Source organism: Lates calcarifer, linkage group LG5, assembly GCF_001640805.2.
Source record: "Lates calcarifer isolate ASB-BC8 linkage group LG5, TLL_Latcal_v3, whole genome shotgun sequence".
Taxonomy (NCBI): Eukaryota; Metazoa; Chordata; class Actinopteri; family Centropomidae; genus Lates; species Lates calcarifer.
This window is the reverse complement of record NC_066837.1, coordinates 15,179,486-15,198,196: the sequence shown is the minus strand read 5'-3', so window position 1 is coordinate 15,198,196 and position 18,711 is coordinate 15,179,486. Positions and strand designations below refer to the sequence as shown.

The 18,711-nt window shown below is 41.3% G+C and overlaps 1 protein-coding gene across 2 annotated transcripts in view; it reads left to right on the top strand.

Annotated features, from left to right (window-relative positions):
- Positions 1–3,992: 3,992 nt before the first annotated feature.
- The window catches only part of LOC108896627 (zinc finger, CCHC domain containing 7), a 34,000-nt gene continuing 19,281 nt past the window's right edge, over positions 3,993–18,711 (top strand). The window contains exons 1-3 of one of the 2 annotated variants that reach the window (XM_018695858.2): positions 3,993–4,104; positions 7,178–7,806; positions 8,299–8,527. In XM_018695858.2, the coding sequence (XP_018551374.2) occupies positions 7,273–7,806; positions 8,299–8,527 (763 nt within the window). In that variant the 5' untranslated portion in view covers positions 3,993–4,104; positions 7,178–7,272. The other variant, XM_018695859.2, reaches the window with a different exon arrangement.

The following is an 18,711-nucleotide window of genomic DNA, read 5'->3' as shown; positions in this document are numbered from 1 at the left end:
GATAATACACATTGTCAACCATCTCAGTTCTGCTGTGCTGTGCAGAACATGGTATCTATCTCTTTAATACCTCTGGGTGTGTCAAGCTATTGTGGGCAGTGTTGCAAATCAATGAGCAGAACTGTCGAATGAAAATACTGGATTTTTATATGATTATTTTGCATCAATGTGCTGTGGTGCTTTGATTTGTCAGGCATTATTTGGTGAATTAGCAAATATAACCAGACATACTATGTGATTATGTTATCCACAACCTGCTTCATAAATGATCATTATGTGTATCAATATTGAAATGATATAAACCATGATAGAAGAAACCTGAAGGAAAGAAAAAAGCAACAGGATTGTTTTTCTTCTTATTGCATTATTAATAGTGACCCCTCAGATTTGACTTGGCTGCTCAGGTTGGGGACTACTGGTTTTAGACACTGACCATGTGACTGTAACATAATCTCCTGTCATCTCTGTACTCTATACTCTCTAATAACGGCAAAAATGCTATTTTTAAAAAAATGAAAACTTTCAAAATTACATCAGCAGGAACATGTGAATTATTTCCAGTATTGTATGATGAGTCATATCGAAGCAAGTGGTGTAAAAAGGTGATGTTACCTTAACCCCTGACTCTAACCCTGTAAAATTTCACTAGGAACCAAAAGAAATGTTCTCTTCCATGCTGACAGACTTTTAGACCCCTGTGACAACTCATCATCCCCCTCCGGCTGTGTTTTATCATTTGTTTCCTTCTGCATGTGAGCTCTGCCGCTGATTACTACATGCTCTACTTGGCATATTAACTCCAGAATCTACTGAACCTACTAATATACCACCAGTTTCTTATGCTGCAAAAGCTATTCGATGCTGTTTTATCTATTAGAATTAATGAAAATATAACACCTAAGTTAATATGACTGAAGAGATCAAACTTTCATAGAGTCTGTGTGATGTAGTGAAAGCAAAGAGACACTGGTGCTGTGACTCTAGGTTCACAAATGCTGTACATCCGGTATAAGTGAATGACTCCTGCACAGAGGGCCCCATATGGGTGATGCATGGGAGCCATTTTTGTTAAGAGCCGCTGATCCAGGGCGAGTCTTTTTTTTCTTTTCTTTTCTTTTTTTTTTAAAGAGGGAATTCCTCCTGCCTGGCTGCTTTGATACAGAGTGCCCTGGTTGTATTTACATACATACAGTAACAAGGAAGCCTGCACCAACAACAGAAAGGGAAGCAGACCTCTTGTTACAGAACTGAAACAAGCTAATGCAACCCACGGTTGGAATCTACCTCTGAACAGATGCTAGACATGTTTTTCAGACACCTAACAATTATTTTTAGGGCTTTGACCCACTATTTGTTTTTCACTTTTGATTAATCTACTGACTATTTTCTCAATAATCATTTATTCAGTCTATAAAGTGTCAGCAAATACCAGTGGTGAAATTGTTTTATTTGACCAATAGTCTGAAACCCCAAAGTATTTATTTTATTATAACTGAAGACAAAGAAAACCAGAAAACATTCACATTTGAGTAGATGAAACCAGCAAAGTTTTTCATTTTAACTTTAACAAATTACTCAAACATATGATCAATTATCAAAATACTTTAATTTTATTATCTTATTATTCTGAATTTTAGTATAGTTTCTGTAAAATACTGACATCAGTGTTTCATCACTCTGGCTGAATCTAAGCAATAGGGGTGTAAAGGACACAGTTGGGGCTTTTTCAGTCTTCTTTGGTACACAAATGTCCATCAGTTGGAGAATATTGCCAATACACCAGAGCTGACAAGAATCCTGTTTTGATAAAACACTCCATTGCAAGTGTTGGCTGCAGCATCTAGTTCCAAATGAAAGTGGGAGCTACCCATGGCACATACAAACACCATCAAATGAGAGCAATGACATGCTTCTTTTAACTCCTTCTCTCCAATAAAGATCATTCATCAGGCAGAACCATCCCTCTGGAATGTGTGATTGGAAATCAGGGGACTTTAAATCCCTGTCCCGGACACTCCATCCATCTTCAACACGCCACTGGTCTGGACGCTCAGAGATGAACCGCTGAACCAGATGCCTCCATTCAGCCAGTCTCCTCCACCTTCACCCCCACCCTCCCCAAAAAAATAATAATAGTAAATACCGGCAAATGCATGGAACCCAAAATCAGGCAGCCACATCACAATTTCACTGAGGCAGTGAGGCATCCCAAACCTGCATCCAATTTAGAGAGATATGGGGAGCAGGGGAGGCAGAGGGCCCCCATATGCACTTTCCCAAAAACAAAACAGATGCAGGATATTAAGTGTGTCTGTGTGTGTGTGTGTGTGTGTGTGTGTGTGTGTGTGTGTGTGTGTGTCAGATGTATACATGGGCTAAAAGAGGTGATAGTATTGAGACATGAGGTGCAGCCTAACCTTTGGAAGGAAACAATCCAACTCTGTGATGGCCTTTCCTGTGTTGACACGCATGGAGAAACCTCCGGAATCAGATGGCATTCACCCTCTGATTCCCCTATCAAAACGCCATTATTCACTCACTATTATTGTAACGCCGATGCCTATAGTTGGATATACAGAGTTCACAATAATTCTCATGATATGGAGGGGAGCAAAAGATGGATGTTAATGTTACACAGTCTGCACGAGAGCCTGGATGGCATAATTTTGCTGTATTCTATGTGTTATAAATATGACTGATGGCGATAGCTAGTCTGTTGAATTACATTTACATATAGATTTACATTCCCATCAACATGTAATAATAGCACAGGCCTGAAGGTCCATACTAGTCACTCAGACATGCATGCACACACCCAGTGAACACACAGACACATTCTGACATTTCATAACTAATATTTGTGCCTTATTGAGGAAGGTGAAAACGCCAAGCATCCATCAGACTGACAATAGTCTATGTAGTGAAAAACAGTTCCAAGACCCAGCTGGATCTTTTGTCTGCAGAAAGAGATATGGTGCCTCAGAAGTAAAGCAGCCCAGTTTACAATTCCATGTCAACTTTAATAATGACATTTTATAATCAAGGTACAAATTTCACAATAATGTAGGCGCAGGGTATTCTCCAAGTTCATTATATTTAGCAAAGGGAGAGGGAGGGAGAGGTGGGAGATGCCAGTCATCTGGGTGGGAAATTACTTTTACAATGAAACTGGTAATCCTACAATTTTAGAGGGACTCCACATCACAGCAAAACAATGAGATATTTTAAGATATCAGGTGAATATTTTTGGATTATAATGCTGATAGGAGATGAAACCAGAACCAGTTGTACAAGTAGTACACAAATACACTGTCAAGTCCCTGGAGGTATTTAGGTAATTATACTGATTTAAAGGCCAGAGCTACCAAGGTCATGTTAATACAGAGGATGAGTTTCTGAGGTCCTCAAACAACTTTTGTGCAACTTTTCATTAGTTTTTTAACCACTCACACAGGATTGGCATAGATATACAACTATCAGCTACAACATTAAAACCAGTCACCAGTTTTGAAATCCAATCGACTGGTTGGAGCTGACAGAAAGGCCATTTTCAGAACCACAAGGGTTATGTGTTACAACATCAGAAAACCACGTTGTGGGCACAGGCTCCCCAAAACTGGACAGTTAAGGACTGGAAGAACATGTCATGTCTGATGAATCTGGATTTCCACAGCATTAATGCTGCTTTGTGTCCAGGCTGCTGCTGGTGGATGTAATGATGTGGGGAATGCTTTCATGGCACACTTTGGGACCCTTAATATCAGTCAAGCATTGTCTGAATGCCACAGTCTTGATTATTGTGGCTGACCATGTGAATCCCTTTATGGCCACAATTTACTAAAATATTCACAAAACAAAACAAACTCCTACAAACAAAAAACAATTTAAGCCGTAATCTAACAATATCCAATCCTTTGTGATAACCTCCTGCACCCTCACAAATCACTAATACCTCTAAGCCTATAGTAAAGAACGAAGTGAAACGTTACGGTCGACCAACCAATTTACAGCGGACAAACCCGGAAATAGTTTGTGTGTCCCCCTCTGGCTGGAAGCAGGAGAGCAGCTCCGGCACCTGTAACCGCTCCAGTTTGGTGGATAAAGGTGAGCTCCTGCCAACTGACATTTAACGTGAAACATGTACAGTGATGCCATCGAGTAGAGCGACTTTGGCTCCACGTGTTTGTTCCCTTTAGTGCGTGTTTGAGACTGTGGTTCTTCATTGTTTACATCCGACCGGCTGCTCATAAACACGTGGACAGACAGGAGGGACACATGCTAAACCGGGGGCTGTCGACATGTGGAAATAACCTGAAATAATCGCCGCTCGGAGACAGTTTTTGACTTCCTCTGTTTTGGGGCTAAGTAAGTTTTAGATACGCAACGCTGCTAGCTTCTAACGGAGCTAACTTGTGCTTTAGTATGACTGCTAGCTAGTTAGCATGCAGCTAGCCGCAGCTACCACCATGCTAACTACAGGCAGGGTGAATAATTACCCAGAAAATCGAGACCTCTGTTGTTTTGCCTGTCACTGTAGTGAAACAGTGGACTGTGTGCACAGGACCATAACCTGTCAACCCTCTAGTGTGTGTGTGTGTCTGTTTTCCTGAGCAGCCAAACAAGATGTAAACATAGCATCTACCAATCACTGAAGTCATCCATTTATTCTCCCTGTCAACCCTCTGATTGATATGATAGATAGATAGATAGATAGATAGATAGATAGATGGCCTTAGCAATAAACAAATACTACCAAAGGCTACATTGCACATGATAAGTAAACAGAGTAAATAAAAATTGAGAGACTAAAGCTAAATTATGTTATTAACTGAACATATACAGTACAGTGACATTGTTTTTGCTATAAGACACTGTATCAGTGCAAGTTGGGTAGATAATCAAAAAAGCTGTATAGTAAGACACAGAATTGTCAATGGATGCTGAAGTGTGCACTGAATGTATAATAATAATATGGTATGTACTGTATGAATTATAACACAATATGGTAACAGTATATACAAACAGTACTTGAAATATTATCAACTTATGAAAAATATTTCAGATGTGGTGGATAGAGTAACCTGAAGTTTGTGTCAGTGGCTCTGATACAGGTCTTTAAAATCTTCCCTTTTGAAGGGGGGACATTAATGCATGGACTGAACAACAGTGATTACCTGATTTGACTTGACTGTGTCATAAATAGCATAATGTGCACACAACACACTTGTCCAAATATCCAAACAGTTATGGAAGACGTGTTCAGTTCCTAACTTAAGTAAAAGTAGCAACAGTACAGTATAACAGGAGGCAGTTGATTGTGTCCCACCATGATATTAATGACAAAAGAAGTTTCTGCTGTGTGTTGTTCTGTGTGCATTAAGCTAACAGGAGCGATATCAAGATGTCAAGTACAGTGTGTACACACCCATATGTTACTGAACAGGACTTAAATTAGGCAGATTAAGTGAAAACGCCTGTGTTGGTCAAACATGACTGTACAATACTTTGCACTCCGTTGTAAGACACAATCGTTTGTTGGGTGCAGGTTCTTGTGCGCTGCTAAACTTCAAAACTGTCGCTCTCTCCCTCACCCCCTCACCTCTCTCCTCTTTCTGTCCCTTTAATCCCTGGCGGGCGGCTTGTGACTGTCTAGCGTGGCGTTTCTGCAGTGTGTGCGGTCTGGGAGCCAATCATCTCCAACCATCATGGCACAGACACGCAGGACTGGACAGAGCAATGGGCCGATGCCCCCTCTCTGTCCAGTGTGTGTGTGTGTGTGTGTGTGTGGGTGTGCATGAGAGAGAGAGAGAGAGTGAGTTAGAGAGACAGAGATATGGAAAATTAGCAACACAGTGTGTGTTTTACAGAGTGTAGTAAGTAGATTATTTAACGGTTTCTAACATAATCATTTTCAGCTCCAGATTACGTCATGTTAGGTGTTTGTTGAAATCAGCGCAGGACAGATGATAAACCTGGATCCAAGCTGTGTCTTAGTACTGGCGCTCTGGTGAAATGGTCTACAGGTTAAAAAAAAAAAGAAGATACGAGCGCAGCTGAACCGTGTTCTCTTTCAGCTTTGTTAACAAGCCCTTATGGATTTCAGAACAAGACTGAAATCTGTGCTCACCCTCTAATTGACGCTGGCCTGTGTCCACTTCTTCCTCTGTGCTGTAGATGAAGTAACTTTATTTTAGGGCAGCAAGTAACGATTCAGTTTTTTTTTGGTTTATTATCAGTGAATTGATGACTTGTTTATAAAATGTCAGAAAATATTTTTTTTAAACATGCCCCTCACAGTTTGAGGTCACATCTTTAAATATCTGGTCTTGTCTAACCAGCAGTCATAAATCTAAAGATTCAGGATTCAGTTTATATGACAAAGAAAAGTATAAAATCCACACATTTTGGGAAACTGGAATCAGCAAATATTCTGTATTTTTTGCTTTTGCTGAAAAAAATGATTGAAACAATTAATTGATAATTAAAGTAGTTACTGATTCATTTACTGGCAATTTATTAATCAACTAATTGTTTCAGCTCTACTGTGTTTTTATCAATCCAATTCAGTGGATTGGTATTAGTGGATCAGGTCTCAGCCAGATGTGATAGATCCACATTAAACATATTAAGACAGCTACAGCTCAGATGTGACATACAGAATTTAAAGTTTCAACTGCATTACTTTTCACTGAAAATGTGTACTGTAAAGTAGATTTGAGTGTAAAGCTAACTGAGATTTGCTTTGATGGATTACATATGTAAAGCTGCTTTATTTTACTAGTACTCATAATCTGGTGACATGCTGCCTAGAAAACTGACAGCAACGTAAATGTGTTAACTGCTGAAATGATTAGTCAATTAATTGATTAGTATTTCTACAAATATCCAGTAAATTAATCAGCAGCTATTTTGTCAATTGAGAAGACAAAACTAGCTATTTGAAAACCTGTGATTGGATCTTTTCACTGTTTTCTGACATTTTATAAACCAAAATTAAATATAATATATTACAATGATTAGCAATAATATTATGCATCAATTATCAATAGTGAATGGGCTAAATATGTAAAAGAGTTATCTTTAAAATTTAATTCAGTTTTACATTATTTTGTGCATTAATAATGAATTTATTGTGATGAGTTGTTTACTGTTTGTTTTTGTGTTTTTGTCCCTGCAGTGAGCTTCAGCCACTGAGGTCACTGTCACCGCGGGTGTGAGTGTTTATGTGTGGGTGCTAGTGAGGTGTGTGTGTGTTGAGTGTGTTTTAGTGTGATGTACTGTGCCTATCAAGACCGTGAGGAGTTGGAGGATGATCTCTACCAAGAGGATGACAGAGACTCTGAGGGGTCAGAGACCGACAGCGAGCTAGAGTTCCGCCTCTACAGCCAGCTCCACTACTCCTCTAATGCCGGGGAGAAGAAGGAGCAGGGGGGCAGAGGTGAGGGTGCAGAGGGCGAGGACAGCCAGCAGCCAGAGGTGACCAACAGGACTGCAGATGCTGGCGGAGATGGAGAGCTGGGACACATCAGAGAAAGTAGGCCTCCGTCACCTAATGCAGGGGAGCTACTGCAACAACTGAAGAAGAAGAAGAAGAAGGAGAAAGGAGAGAAACGTGATAAGCAGAAGAAGAGGGAAAGTGATCCCAAAGGTCAGAGGTCGTCATCATCACTTTTTGAAGAGGTCATTGTAATTGAATCCAGCCCTGACGTTATCTCCATCTCTGAGGATGACACTGCCGACGATGACGGGGTCTGTGCCTCAAAAAGTCAAGGCTTAAACCGGCTGAGGACTTCCACTCCAGCACAGGTAGAGGACACAGGGATCTACAGCATCTAGCAGCATCAGTCATACTATTAGTTTCAGTCATTCCTTGAGATAACTGCTGAACTATGCAGACATCATTTTTATAAAGTTCTAAGCAGAGAAGCACCAGAAGAGAGATAATAAATGTGCCAAATAAATGTTATGAACAAGCTAAACCTAAAGCTGATTGTTTGTAGCTCAACTGTCCAGTGGCAAGTTTCAGCTAGAAGGCTGATTGGTGTTGAGCGTGTTGAGCTGCAGCAGTGGGTGTGCCATGTCGAAAAGCTTGTAAATGACTTGCTGCTGTGCCAGAGCATTGACCAAAAGTTTGACTGTAGCAGAATTTATTCATGCTGTTAAATAAGAAATGATGTTCATGTGAAACAGTGGATGAATGGAGTGTTTTATTGTATTGGTCAGTAAGGGACGCATAATGGTGCAACTGAAAGCCTTGTATTGACATCTACAATGTGGTTGTTGTTTGCTTCACCCAAGGGACACCAGAAAAAGAAGAGGAGTCTCGGTGCGCCAGTGGTTGTGGACTCCAGCAGCTCAGAATCTGATTCAGAAGAGTCAGAATCCAAATCTGAGTCTGATTCTTCAGATTCATCTGATTCGTCTGATTCAGACGGTCTGGAGAACTGGATGATCCTGGGTCGAGGGAAGCAGGACGGAGACCAGTCCATCTCACTCAACCTGGAGGGAGGGTCTGACAGCATTGCAGGTGTGTCTTTGTTTCCATGTGGCCTCATTTATGTGTGTGTGTGTGTGTATACTGGGTATGTTGCACATTGTTCAAAGCTTTGTGATATGTTTTTGTGCATTTGAATGTGTGTGTGACCAGGAGAATAGAGGCAGTGAGTAATTTTGTATGGTCCAGCTCATTCAGAACACTTAGCCTACCTGCAGCACATTGATAAGGAGCGATGGGCTGCACTGCGAACAATCTGTGTTCGTGCATCTTTGTATGTACATATGCAGCATCTGTGTCTGCATGTTTACGAATTTGTAAGCCCTTAGCATTCCTGGCACTGTCTGCCCAGTCGCTCTCTTCTCTGATCCATCTTTAAGTATGTTTGTGTGCATTACGTATTGATATGTGCGCGCAGGGCCTGTGCGAGTGTGAATATTTGTGTTTATAAAATATTCCAGCTCTAATCAGCATGCGTGTGTACATACACACGCATACCAACAGTCATAACGCTAATGCCAAAAACAAACAAACTGAGAGACAACAACGCAGGAGGAGAGGGAGGGGAGGTCGGGAGAGATGGGAGTAATCAAAAAATGAATAAAAATGTTCCTTGCAAATCTCTTCAGATCTACACATTATCTTAACCTGCAGCCTCAGCAACCTCTCCAGCTTCTCTCCAGCATCCCCCCCACCCTCCTCTCTCCTCCTCCTCCTCCTCCCTCCTACCTAACGCTCTCCCATCTCATTCTTTTATCCTATTTTCTCACTATTGTGCTCTCTCTCTCGCTCTCCCTCTCTGTGTGTCTCTCTCACTGTTTCTTCCTCATTTGAATTTCCCTGGGCTGATGTTTCTGCAAGAGTGCTCACTGCCTCCTCTACACACAACTGGGCTAAAGGAGGGGGTCTGGAGTTGGTGGGAAGGTTTGAGGTTTTGGCCTGGTTTTGGGAGGAAAGGAGGATTTTAGGTCTCTGTCTCTCTTTCTCTCCCTCTCTCTCTCTCTCGTCTGGCTTCTCTCTGTGATCTGTGGAGCTTGACCTCATGTCTGCACATGGGGGGCCATGGGTGTGGTGTGGAAGGGGTCTTAAAGTGGGAGGGATGGGGGAGGGTTCTGTCAAAAAAAAAAAAAAAAAAAGGAAATGAAGGCAAGGAAATTTTTGGGACGAGCCTCAACAGACTTGAGCTGTGCCCCAGTTCTATACTACACACTAATTCTAAGAGGGTTCAGAGGAATGTTGTGTGTTCACACAGAAAGGGGGAAAAACATATGTTTCTTATTGTTATGAATCCCCATGAAAAGATCAAAACCAATGATGAATTGATCTCAACAAGAATTGTCTGATATAGCTTATGTGCCATAGAGCACCGTTTTTTATCCACAAACTTAAGTGACATGTGACATGTAGGTTATTTGAGTCAGTCCTGCTGCAGTAAATACTCACTATAGTGCACCAAATGTGGATTCATCTGCAGGTGAAAGTAGTCCCCAAGTTGTGCACTATTTACTCTTACTTGAGTGATGTTTGCTAAAAACACAACGCCCAGAAAAGTGAGACAAACCAGACACACTGTTGATTTTGGTCTTTTCATGGGATTTGTTAACATATAGGAATTTGTAAAATACTCCAGCCAGGGTCTCCCACTGTGCTTATAGCAGAGGTGGGCCACCACTTTTCACATGACACTTTTCACAAGGGAAACCTAAGGAGCTGGTCACAACTGCAAGACATAAAAAAAAAAAATGCAGATGTTGGTGTGATAGCTATAGGAGGATTTTGGAAAACTTAACTAAAAATGTTTTCAGATTGAAAAACATTTGCTCTCTCATTGGCAGTGGCATTCCATTACTACAAAACTGATTTCATATATATAAACAATAAAAGCAGTTGATTATACAGTTAATAAAACCATATAATAATAGATATTTAGTATATAATACACACTCTGCACAACAAGTATAGAGCTAAGACACAGCTTTGATCATCCCTATGCTCCTTCCTCTCTGCTGGTGTAGGTTTAATACTGGACCTGTTTTCTTCCTTATGTGAATTTGTTTCACATATTCCTTTTATTTTCCAAAGAAATGTCGAGAGAAAGGCCAATTTTAGGTCACTGAGATATGGCTGGTTGGAATTTTATGACTACAATAGCCTGTTACATCCATAACCCAGGGCTGTTGGATAAATATAAAGGTTGTTTTCTGTTTTTATATGCCATGTTGTGTGTTGACTCCTGTAGGTCGGGTGCTTAGCTTGTGTGTTCACATTTGTGTTTGTGTGAGCATGTGTGTGTGTATATGTGTGTCTGTGTGAGTAACAAGTTCGCACAGCAGTGACTAATAGTATTTGTACGCCTAAACCCCATCTCAGCATCACCATCAAATCACATTCACTACACTTAGTCTCCCCCCCTCACCTACAGAAATTGAATCCTTTCATCCTCTTTCTCTCTTTTCTCGTCCTGTCTCTCTCCTACATGGTGTCACTTGTTCATGTACTTTTACAATCTAATCTTTTCTCGCTCCCTCACATATGGTTTTTATCAAATACATGGACACATACACACACACACATACACACACATACATGTGCAGCCTGAGTGGCTATCTGTCACCTGGCTGTAAGGGGCAGCTGTTGGTGGGTGGATCTGTAGGGACACTGGATAAGGAGAAGAGAAAAGATAGTAGAGAAAAGGGGGATGAGCGAGGGCTGTCTGCCTGTCCGGCAGCCATGCAGCAGCAACCAGATGGAACAAGAGAGAAAAAGCAGGGCTTCCCAAAATCCAGCTCAGTGCCTCTCCCACCCGGAGAGGTGTGCATGTACACGCCTGTGAATGAATCCGTGGTGTAGGCGGGGTGTGCTCAAGCTAAACTTGAATCGTAAGTGGTTAAACTTCACTCGGTGGTCACACTTTTTTTTCTCTCTCTCTCTGTCGTGCCCCCCCTCCGGTTTTCTCCTTCATTTTTTTTGTCCCCTCTGTCTTGGTCAGTGCACACCAAACTTTGTTTGAGGCTTAGAGAGTCAGCTCTGGCTTGCTATCAGGGTGGCCGATCACATCAGAGTGTGTCTGTGAGTGTGTGTGTGTGTCTGTCTGTGTGTGTTTCACTGGAAGTCTTGGTGAATTAGAGAGTGTGTTTGTGTGTTTGTACCAAAAGGTTAGTTCTCCCTGTCTTACAGAGGAAGGTAAGCTCTTCTCTTCTCTTCTCTTCTCTTCTCTTCTCTTCTCTTCTCTTCTCTTCTCTTCTCTTCTCTTCTCCTCAAGTTGCTGTATTTCAGAGTCTTGTCATGCTGTTCAGTTTGGGTTGACATAACAAAAATGTTTTTAGAGTCTTTGATTAAAAGCTGTGGTACGAGTGTTGTCGCTCAGTACCTTTATGTGTGTGAACAACTGATGCTTCTTTGGGCCTGGAGCTTTTTCCTGCAGCTTCTTGCACTCTGACACCTCAGTTGGCCTTTGTATGTATTTTTCATTGTAACTCACATGCCAGCGTACAGTACGAATAGAATGAAATATGGATTTCATCGGCTTCTCTGTGTTTGTGGCTCTGATTATGAGAGAGAGTGCATGTTTATGTTCAGGGCACTGGGATTGTAAAATGAGATTACAGTGGCATGTTGGGTACCACACTATGCGGTGCGTGCGTGCGATTGTGGCAGTGTGTGTGTGTGTGTGTGTGTGTGTGTGTGTTGTGGGTGTGTGGGTGGGCGGCGGCAGGCGCTGCAGAAGGGAGGCATGGATAGGATCAGCTCTTATCTTGGCTGCCCAGTGCCACACGAGGTGTAACGCCACACCCACACTACCACACAGTGTGTTTGAACAGGCACACACACACACACACACACACACACACACACACAGACTCACCATGAAATCGCTGTGCCGTAGTTTGACTTGTATTATCCAGTTTTTACAGAGGATATGCAAATTAGATGAGACTACTCTGTAGGCCTAATATTAGCGCATGCAAAATAAATCGTAGAAATTCAGTTGAAAGCCCAATGCTTTCATTTTTAAAAAAGCTTTTGATTGAACAACTGTAATCTGGTGAATGAAACGGCATTTTCTTTGTAATGTGAAAAATCCCCTTGGTAAGTGGTCGCATTTGGTGACCGTCTCGGCTCTGTTGCTTATCGTGTCCCTTGAGTGTTCTCTGTGGGTCAACCTCTGAAACACTTGGCCTCCATGTTACGTTTAGCTTTTTGAAACGATGTGTTTTTGTCGTTTTCAATCCCTAGAGATGATTTTATCTAGCTGAAGATGGCATCTATGTTCATCTGCCACAGACATCGCTCATCAGCGAGTTTGTGATGAGTAAACAGTGAAGTCAACCTTCACTTTTACTTTAACTATTTTACTAAAAGTATGCACAACCGTGACGGAAGTTTCAGTGAATTGCCTTTTTTTTCTGTCTCATTTCACTTTTCATCGTTTCTTGCTCATGTCATTATTGAACAGATCCGCTGTCAGTTCAGTTGTATGAATTGTGTAATCCCACTGTACCTTAGCCTCACACCTTCTAGTTTTCCCCGTGCTCTCCTGCAAAATTGAGGAAAATTTGTCATTTACACAACAACAGCAGGAAGGCAGTAGAAATCAGAAGGAATGCAAAGTAATACTTGAGTTTCTACCCAAAAAAATCTGCGTGGAAGGACGGACAGCGGGGCTCAGCATCAGACAGAGAAGGAGAGAGAGAGAGATGAGAGCGGGTAAGCCAAAGTGGATGAGACAGGCCTTGAAAAGGACCGACCACGGTGCTGCTGTCGGTCAGGGCCCGTTTTGTCTCCAGGCTAAGATCTCAGAATGGCTCTAACACGGCTGGATCTCTTGTCTGCGCGCTCTGACATCCAGCGCTGTCTGTCAGTCCTGTCTGTGTGTAGCTGACGCGTTCAACAGTCGAACCCTCTTGCATAAAACACTTGACCTGGCGTGGCTCAGCACAAGACCGCAGATCTGGTTTCCATGCTGTGTTGTTTGAGTTAAACGAAACAGCTGTTTGTCCTGTGAGTTGTTTCAGATTCGCAACATGTCGGCCACATTTGAATCGGTTTCTTTGAAGCTTTAAAATGATGCAATTTGAGTTGTGACAATGTTATGATGCACTGGTTCAGAAATGAATTTATGTTCATTGGATTGATATTAGATTTTGCTTCATGATTCTGGTCAAATGTGAAATTGAACAATATGATATAGGCAAAAAACATTTTTATTACATAATTATAGAAATAGAAATAAAATGTTTATAGTGGTTTATGAGTGAATTATTTATTGCAACTCTTTTCTTCTGCTGCTTGCGTTCATATGACAGATTTACCACAATTGTGCTATTAGCTGTTGCAGACATGTTCTAATTTCAGCTGTAATCCTGCTGCTGAATGTTTTGGGGCTCTTCTGTGCTGATATGTAGACTTTATTTACTACATGTTTATCTGCATCTGGAAGGGACGAGCCATCCTGTCTGAAAGTAATCTTTGTCAAAATAATCTATGAAAATTTCTCTATTTTTTTCTTGGAAACTTTGACTAAAAAATACCCACAGACATCTGCGGTTGCGGCTGCAGGTGCTCATTTGTATTAATGCTCACTGTTTGTTCGTCAGAGTGAGTGAGGGCCAGCATTTAAATATAATCTAGTAGAAAACAGTTCGGCTAAACTTGCAGACACCCACACACACACACCACAGCCTTAGCTGCCTCGAAACTGACATCCCTCAGTCGATGGATGATATTAAGATTTGAATTGAAATTTGAATTTGAAGTTGGTTTAAAATTCTCTCCATTAATTGTTTGATATTTTTTATCCAACTGCAATAGTTTGATATTATGTGTTGTGGAAATGAGAAAACATTTTAGAGTGAAAGTGAAGGTGTGACGCGAGGTTGGATGTTGTGTGTGTTGGAGTGTGAAGGTGTGTGAATCTAAAAGACAAAAGTGTGTATGTGTGTGTGAGAGCCGGTGTCAGCCTCACCACGCCTGAGGTGAGCCCAATAACCGTGCCTTGGCCCACTGGAACGGAGTTTCACCGTCTTTAGTTCCGAATAGAGAAAGAATGTGACGTTAAATGAAATAGTTTTCAACACGGTAGTTTTTTTTTTTTTTTTTTTATGTGGCGATGGTGAATTGTCGGTTTTGATTCTTGATTTTTGTGATTTTTAAAAACCATATGTGATGACGAAAGTGTCAGAAATGGTGTCAAGTATTTTTATTTATTCATTTATTTATTTATTTTGTAGTAAAAGTGCACAACCTCCCGTTTGCAGTAACTGTAGCCTGGAGGAAGGGGTAATAAACTGGAGACCAGAGGGTCCCTACTGTAGTTTAATGTGTGTGTGTGTGTGTGTGTGAAGGGGGGGAAGAATAGGGAATCCCACTCTTCTGCTTTAACCTTTATTTAACCAGGGTATCCCATCGAGAGCAAGAATCTCTTTTCTAAGGAGACCTGCAGCAGACATTGTGCCCTGAAGCTACAGGATAAGACATCTAGACAAATAGACACACACACACTGAAACACACTCATGTATGATTAAATAAAACTTCTAAGGCTCAACACCTTAATCCACATTGTATGTACTGGTGGATGGGATGTGTGAGGCTGTAACAGTATTTTACCTGTCATATTGTCATATTGGCTTTTTTTTGTTCTGCCTGATTTACACCATCTTTCTCCACCTTTTTCACATCCTTGTGCGTTTTCACCACCCGTCTTGTCCTTTAAGAAGATCTGAGGAAGGAGGATGGGAGGGAAGGGACAGAGAGGAGACTAGTAGAGAAAAAAAATGTCAATTACAATTACCAATAATAATCATTATAATTAAGCAATCACTTAATAGGAAATCAAATTATTGTGGGGGGTGACAGTGGGACAGAGGGAGGTCCCATGGGACTGTATTAATTTCTGTTCTCTTATTTGGCCGGAGAACTTTCTCCTTATTGTCTTTCCTTAGCTTTTGGGTAGGGAGGGGTCGTTGAGAGGGCTTTATTAACTGGTAGCCTAGGGTGGTGATATTTTTTTGAGGGGGGGGATGGAGGAGTTGAGGGAGGAGGTTGGAGGGATATGTATTAATATTAATACGTTTTTGGGATGAGGAACAGGAGGAAGAAGGGTGAGTAGCAAGATGGGTGTGTGGGGGGTGGCGGCAAAGGCAGTCATGGATCCACAAAATCACCCTTTCTCCACTTGCCTCGTTCTTCCACCCCCCCCTTTTTTTCGGCTCCCCTCTTCTTCTGCGGGCACTGGCACCAGCAGGAGTGAGAAGCTGTTTTGGAATCAGAAGTTCAGTTTAACAGTCAACAGGATAAGAGGGAGAACCCCAAACACACAAAGTCCCACGTTTAGGGTTAGTACACTCACTCCAGTATGCAAAGGGTGGCCTAATAATAGCGAGGCAATGTTTTTCACAAGGTCCCAGAGGGTGGTTGTGCGTGTGTGTGTGTGTGTGAGTGAGTGTGTGTGTGTGTGTTTGGCAGTGTACCACATAGACATGCAAGTGTGCCTGTTTAGCAGTTTCCTCTCCAGAGGCTCCTGGCAGTGTGTATGTGGCCATTCCAAGGCTTCTCCCCATGTCTCTTAATTAAGGCACTCGTCAGACAGAGACCAGCTGGGCCTGGTCTAGCCTAGTTGGCACTCACCACAATTTCAGTCAATCTAGCCCTTCCCTCATTCTCCCATCTTTCTCTTTCTCTTTCCATCTCTCTCACTCATTTTCCCTTCATCTTGTCTCTTCACTCTTTGTCGATTTCTTACCTAGTTTGTTTGTTTTCTTGGTTGTATTCTGATTTCACCCGCTGTCTCGTGCCTTTTCATCACTGTATGTCGACGCCAATACACTCTGCGTGTTTGTGACACATCTATGCTTAACTGGTTGACCTTTCCATCACACCTGCCTTCAATGAAGCACTAATTAGGAGTCCCATTAGGATCTGAGAGATTGCCAGTTAATAGGCCCCTTAAATACAAGGATTTACGTGTGTGGTTTGGTGGAACACGCTAAATACTCCAATTGTCAAGGGAGGCAAATGCCAACTCACGACAGTCAGCCGGCAACTGTTTCTTCTCAGACAAGGCCTGTGTCTGAAAAAGTTTGAAAAAACATGTGGCAATGATAACATCAGTTGTAATGACAATTGGATTAACAAGGATTTTGGCCATTTTCAGTCATTTTCAGCCTCTTCTTTCCTTACATTTTGTGGGTATTTACATCAGGTGCATTACCTAAATTGCTGAAGGTGTTAAAAGTGGCGTGTTCAAAGGTGGTGCTAAATAATGAGACTAAAACCTACATACGTGTTAAGCTCTGGCGTGTGTCTGAAACATTTTGAAAAGAATACATTTGTCCGATGCAATAGTTAAAGGATTTTTATGTGACCATTAAAGGGGAAGGCAATTTATCGGCATCTCGCAGATTTCTAAAACAAGCACAGACTGAGGGTGGCTAAGAAATTCAACATCAGCGTGGATCTATACCCACACTTCACCTCTCTTCCACTAACCCCTCAGCTCCACCCCTCCCTCTCCAACCATCCCATCTCTTTATTCCTCCACTCCCATTCCCAACCATCCTTCCATGCAAGAAGACCAAGCCCTGGTTACGTGGCTGTTGCTATGCCGGGCTCGCAGGGTCAGGATTTATGCTATAGGCTTGCCTGTGCTAATCCAGCTTGTATCCGAGATGTGTTTGAGAGGTCACACAGCTGACAGTGAACAGTGTGTCCTCATTCCTCATACACAGACTTCTACCACAGAGGCTTGATGTGTCTAAATGATTATCAGTGGGCTAAGATTCCAGTGTTGGAGAAATGGCCCAGCATCTGTATGACTAGCTCACCTTGCGCATCTGGTTTTCATAACGTTGTGTGTCTGCGAATGAAGTTTAAGTCTTTGCTCGTGCACGTTGTTCCTGCGTGCACACACACACACGCGCCTGTGCATTAGCTCACCTAGGCCGCCCCTTTATCCGGGGGATTATGGTTAAATGGAATGCTGAGATTCTGGCAGCGAGCGAATGATAAAGCTGAAGTCGGCGTTGGGAGAGAAAATTAATTATTGAGGATAAAATCAGAGTGAAGGAGATAGTTACCAACTCGTTGGGGAGTTTAGTCATTGATATTTCGGCGCAGGCTTCCAGACAACACGCAGAGTTCATCACGCCCTTAATGTGAGACTAGTTTTGTGTGTCTGCGAGTGCGAGTGCAAGCACCTTACGAGCAGGGCTTTGCAAACTTTTTCAAAGGTTTTAGTCAGACATCTTCAGATGGAGGGTTTTATACAGTCTTTACATACTGATTGGTCTCCTGTAGCTCTATGTTTCTTCTATTGAAACTTTACAGTGCACAGCTGTTATGTTCTAGCGCTGTATTTATCATCCAACTTCAAATTTATTTCTTATATATATATATATTATTTTATATATCTTATATATATTTTCGAATGATGATTCACTTTAGTCTGAACATTATTTACAAACAGTCTTCCCAGAATCAAATTTGAATGTTGACAGAGTTAGTGCAATTGATGCAAAAACAAAAACAAAAAACAAATTTTTAATTTTTATTTTATTTTAATTTGATTCAGTTATCTGGTTGAAATAATCCTACTCAAAGGTGGGTTTCTGAATTGCCATGAAAATGAATTAAAACATATTAAATGTCTGTAACAGTAAATAAAAAGATATTATTATTAAAACTAGACTCTAGAAGTACTTTAGAGCGAGGGGTGTTTTTCTATCTAGTTGCATCAGTAAATTTCTCTTATTTGTCTATTCTCAGGGATTTGATGATAACGATGAATTCCTTCTAAGATGTGCTTTTTTTTACTATATAGGAAATTGTAGACCTATTGTATGGGGAAAAAAAGTAAAGAAAATATTGTAAAATATGGTGGAAAAATTGAAAAGAAGAAAAATAATCTGTGTCAAATGTACAGGCAGAATGGGATTTAAGAAATGTACAGTAACAGTGTAAACAAACCGGGAAACTATATTAGCGCTCAATGTTTTCAGTCCATTGATTTAATACTGTGTTGGTTTGAAATTCTCACACCCTACAGAATTATTTTTGTTAAGTGGCACCTAACATAACACCACCACACCACCTTTCTGTGTGTCTTCCATTTTCTTGTTCTCTGGTTTTGCCTTCATGTTTTTTCTGTCTCTTTGTCTAATTTCTTTGTAATCGTTAATCTACTTTGACCAAAACAAACGTAAATGGATATTATAGTATT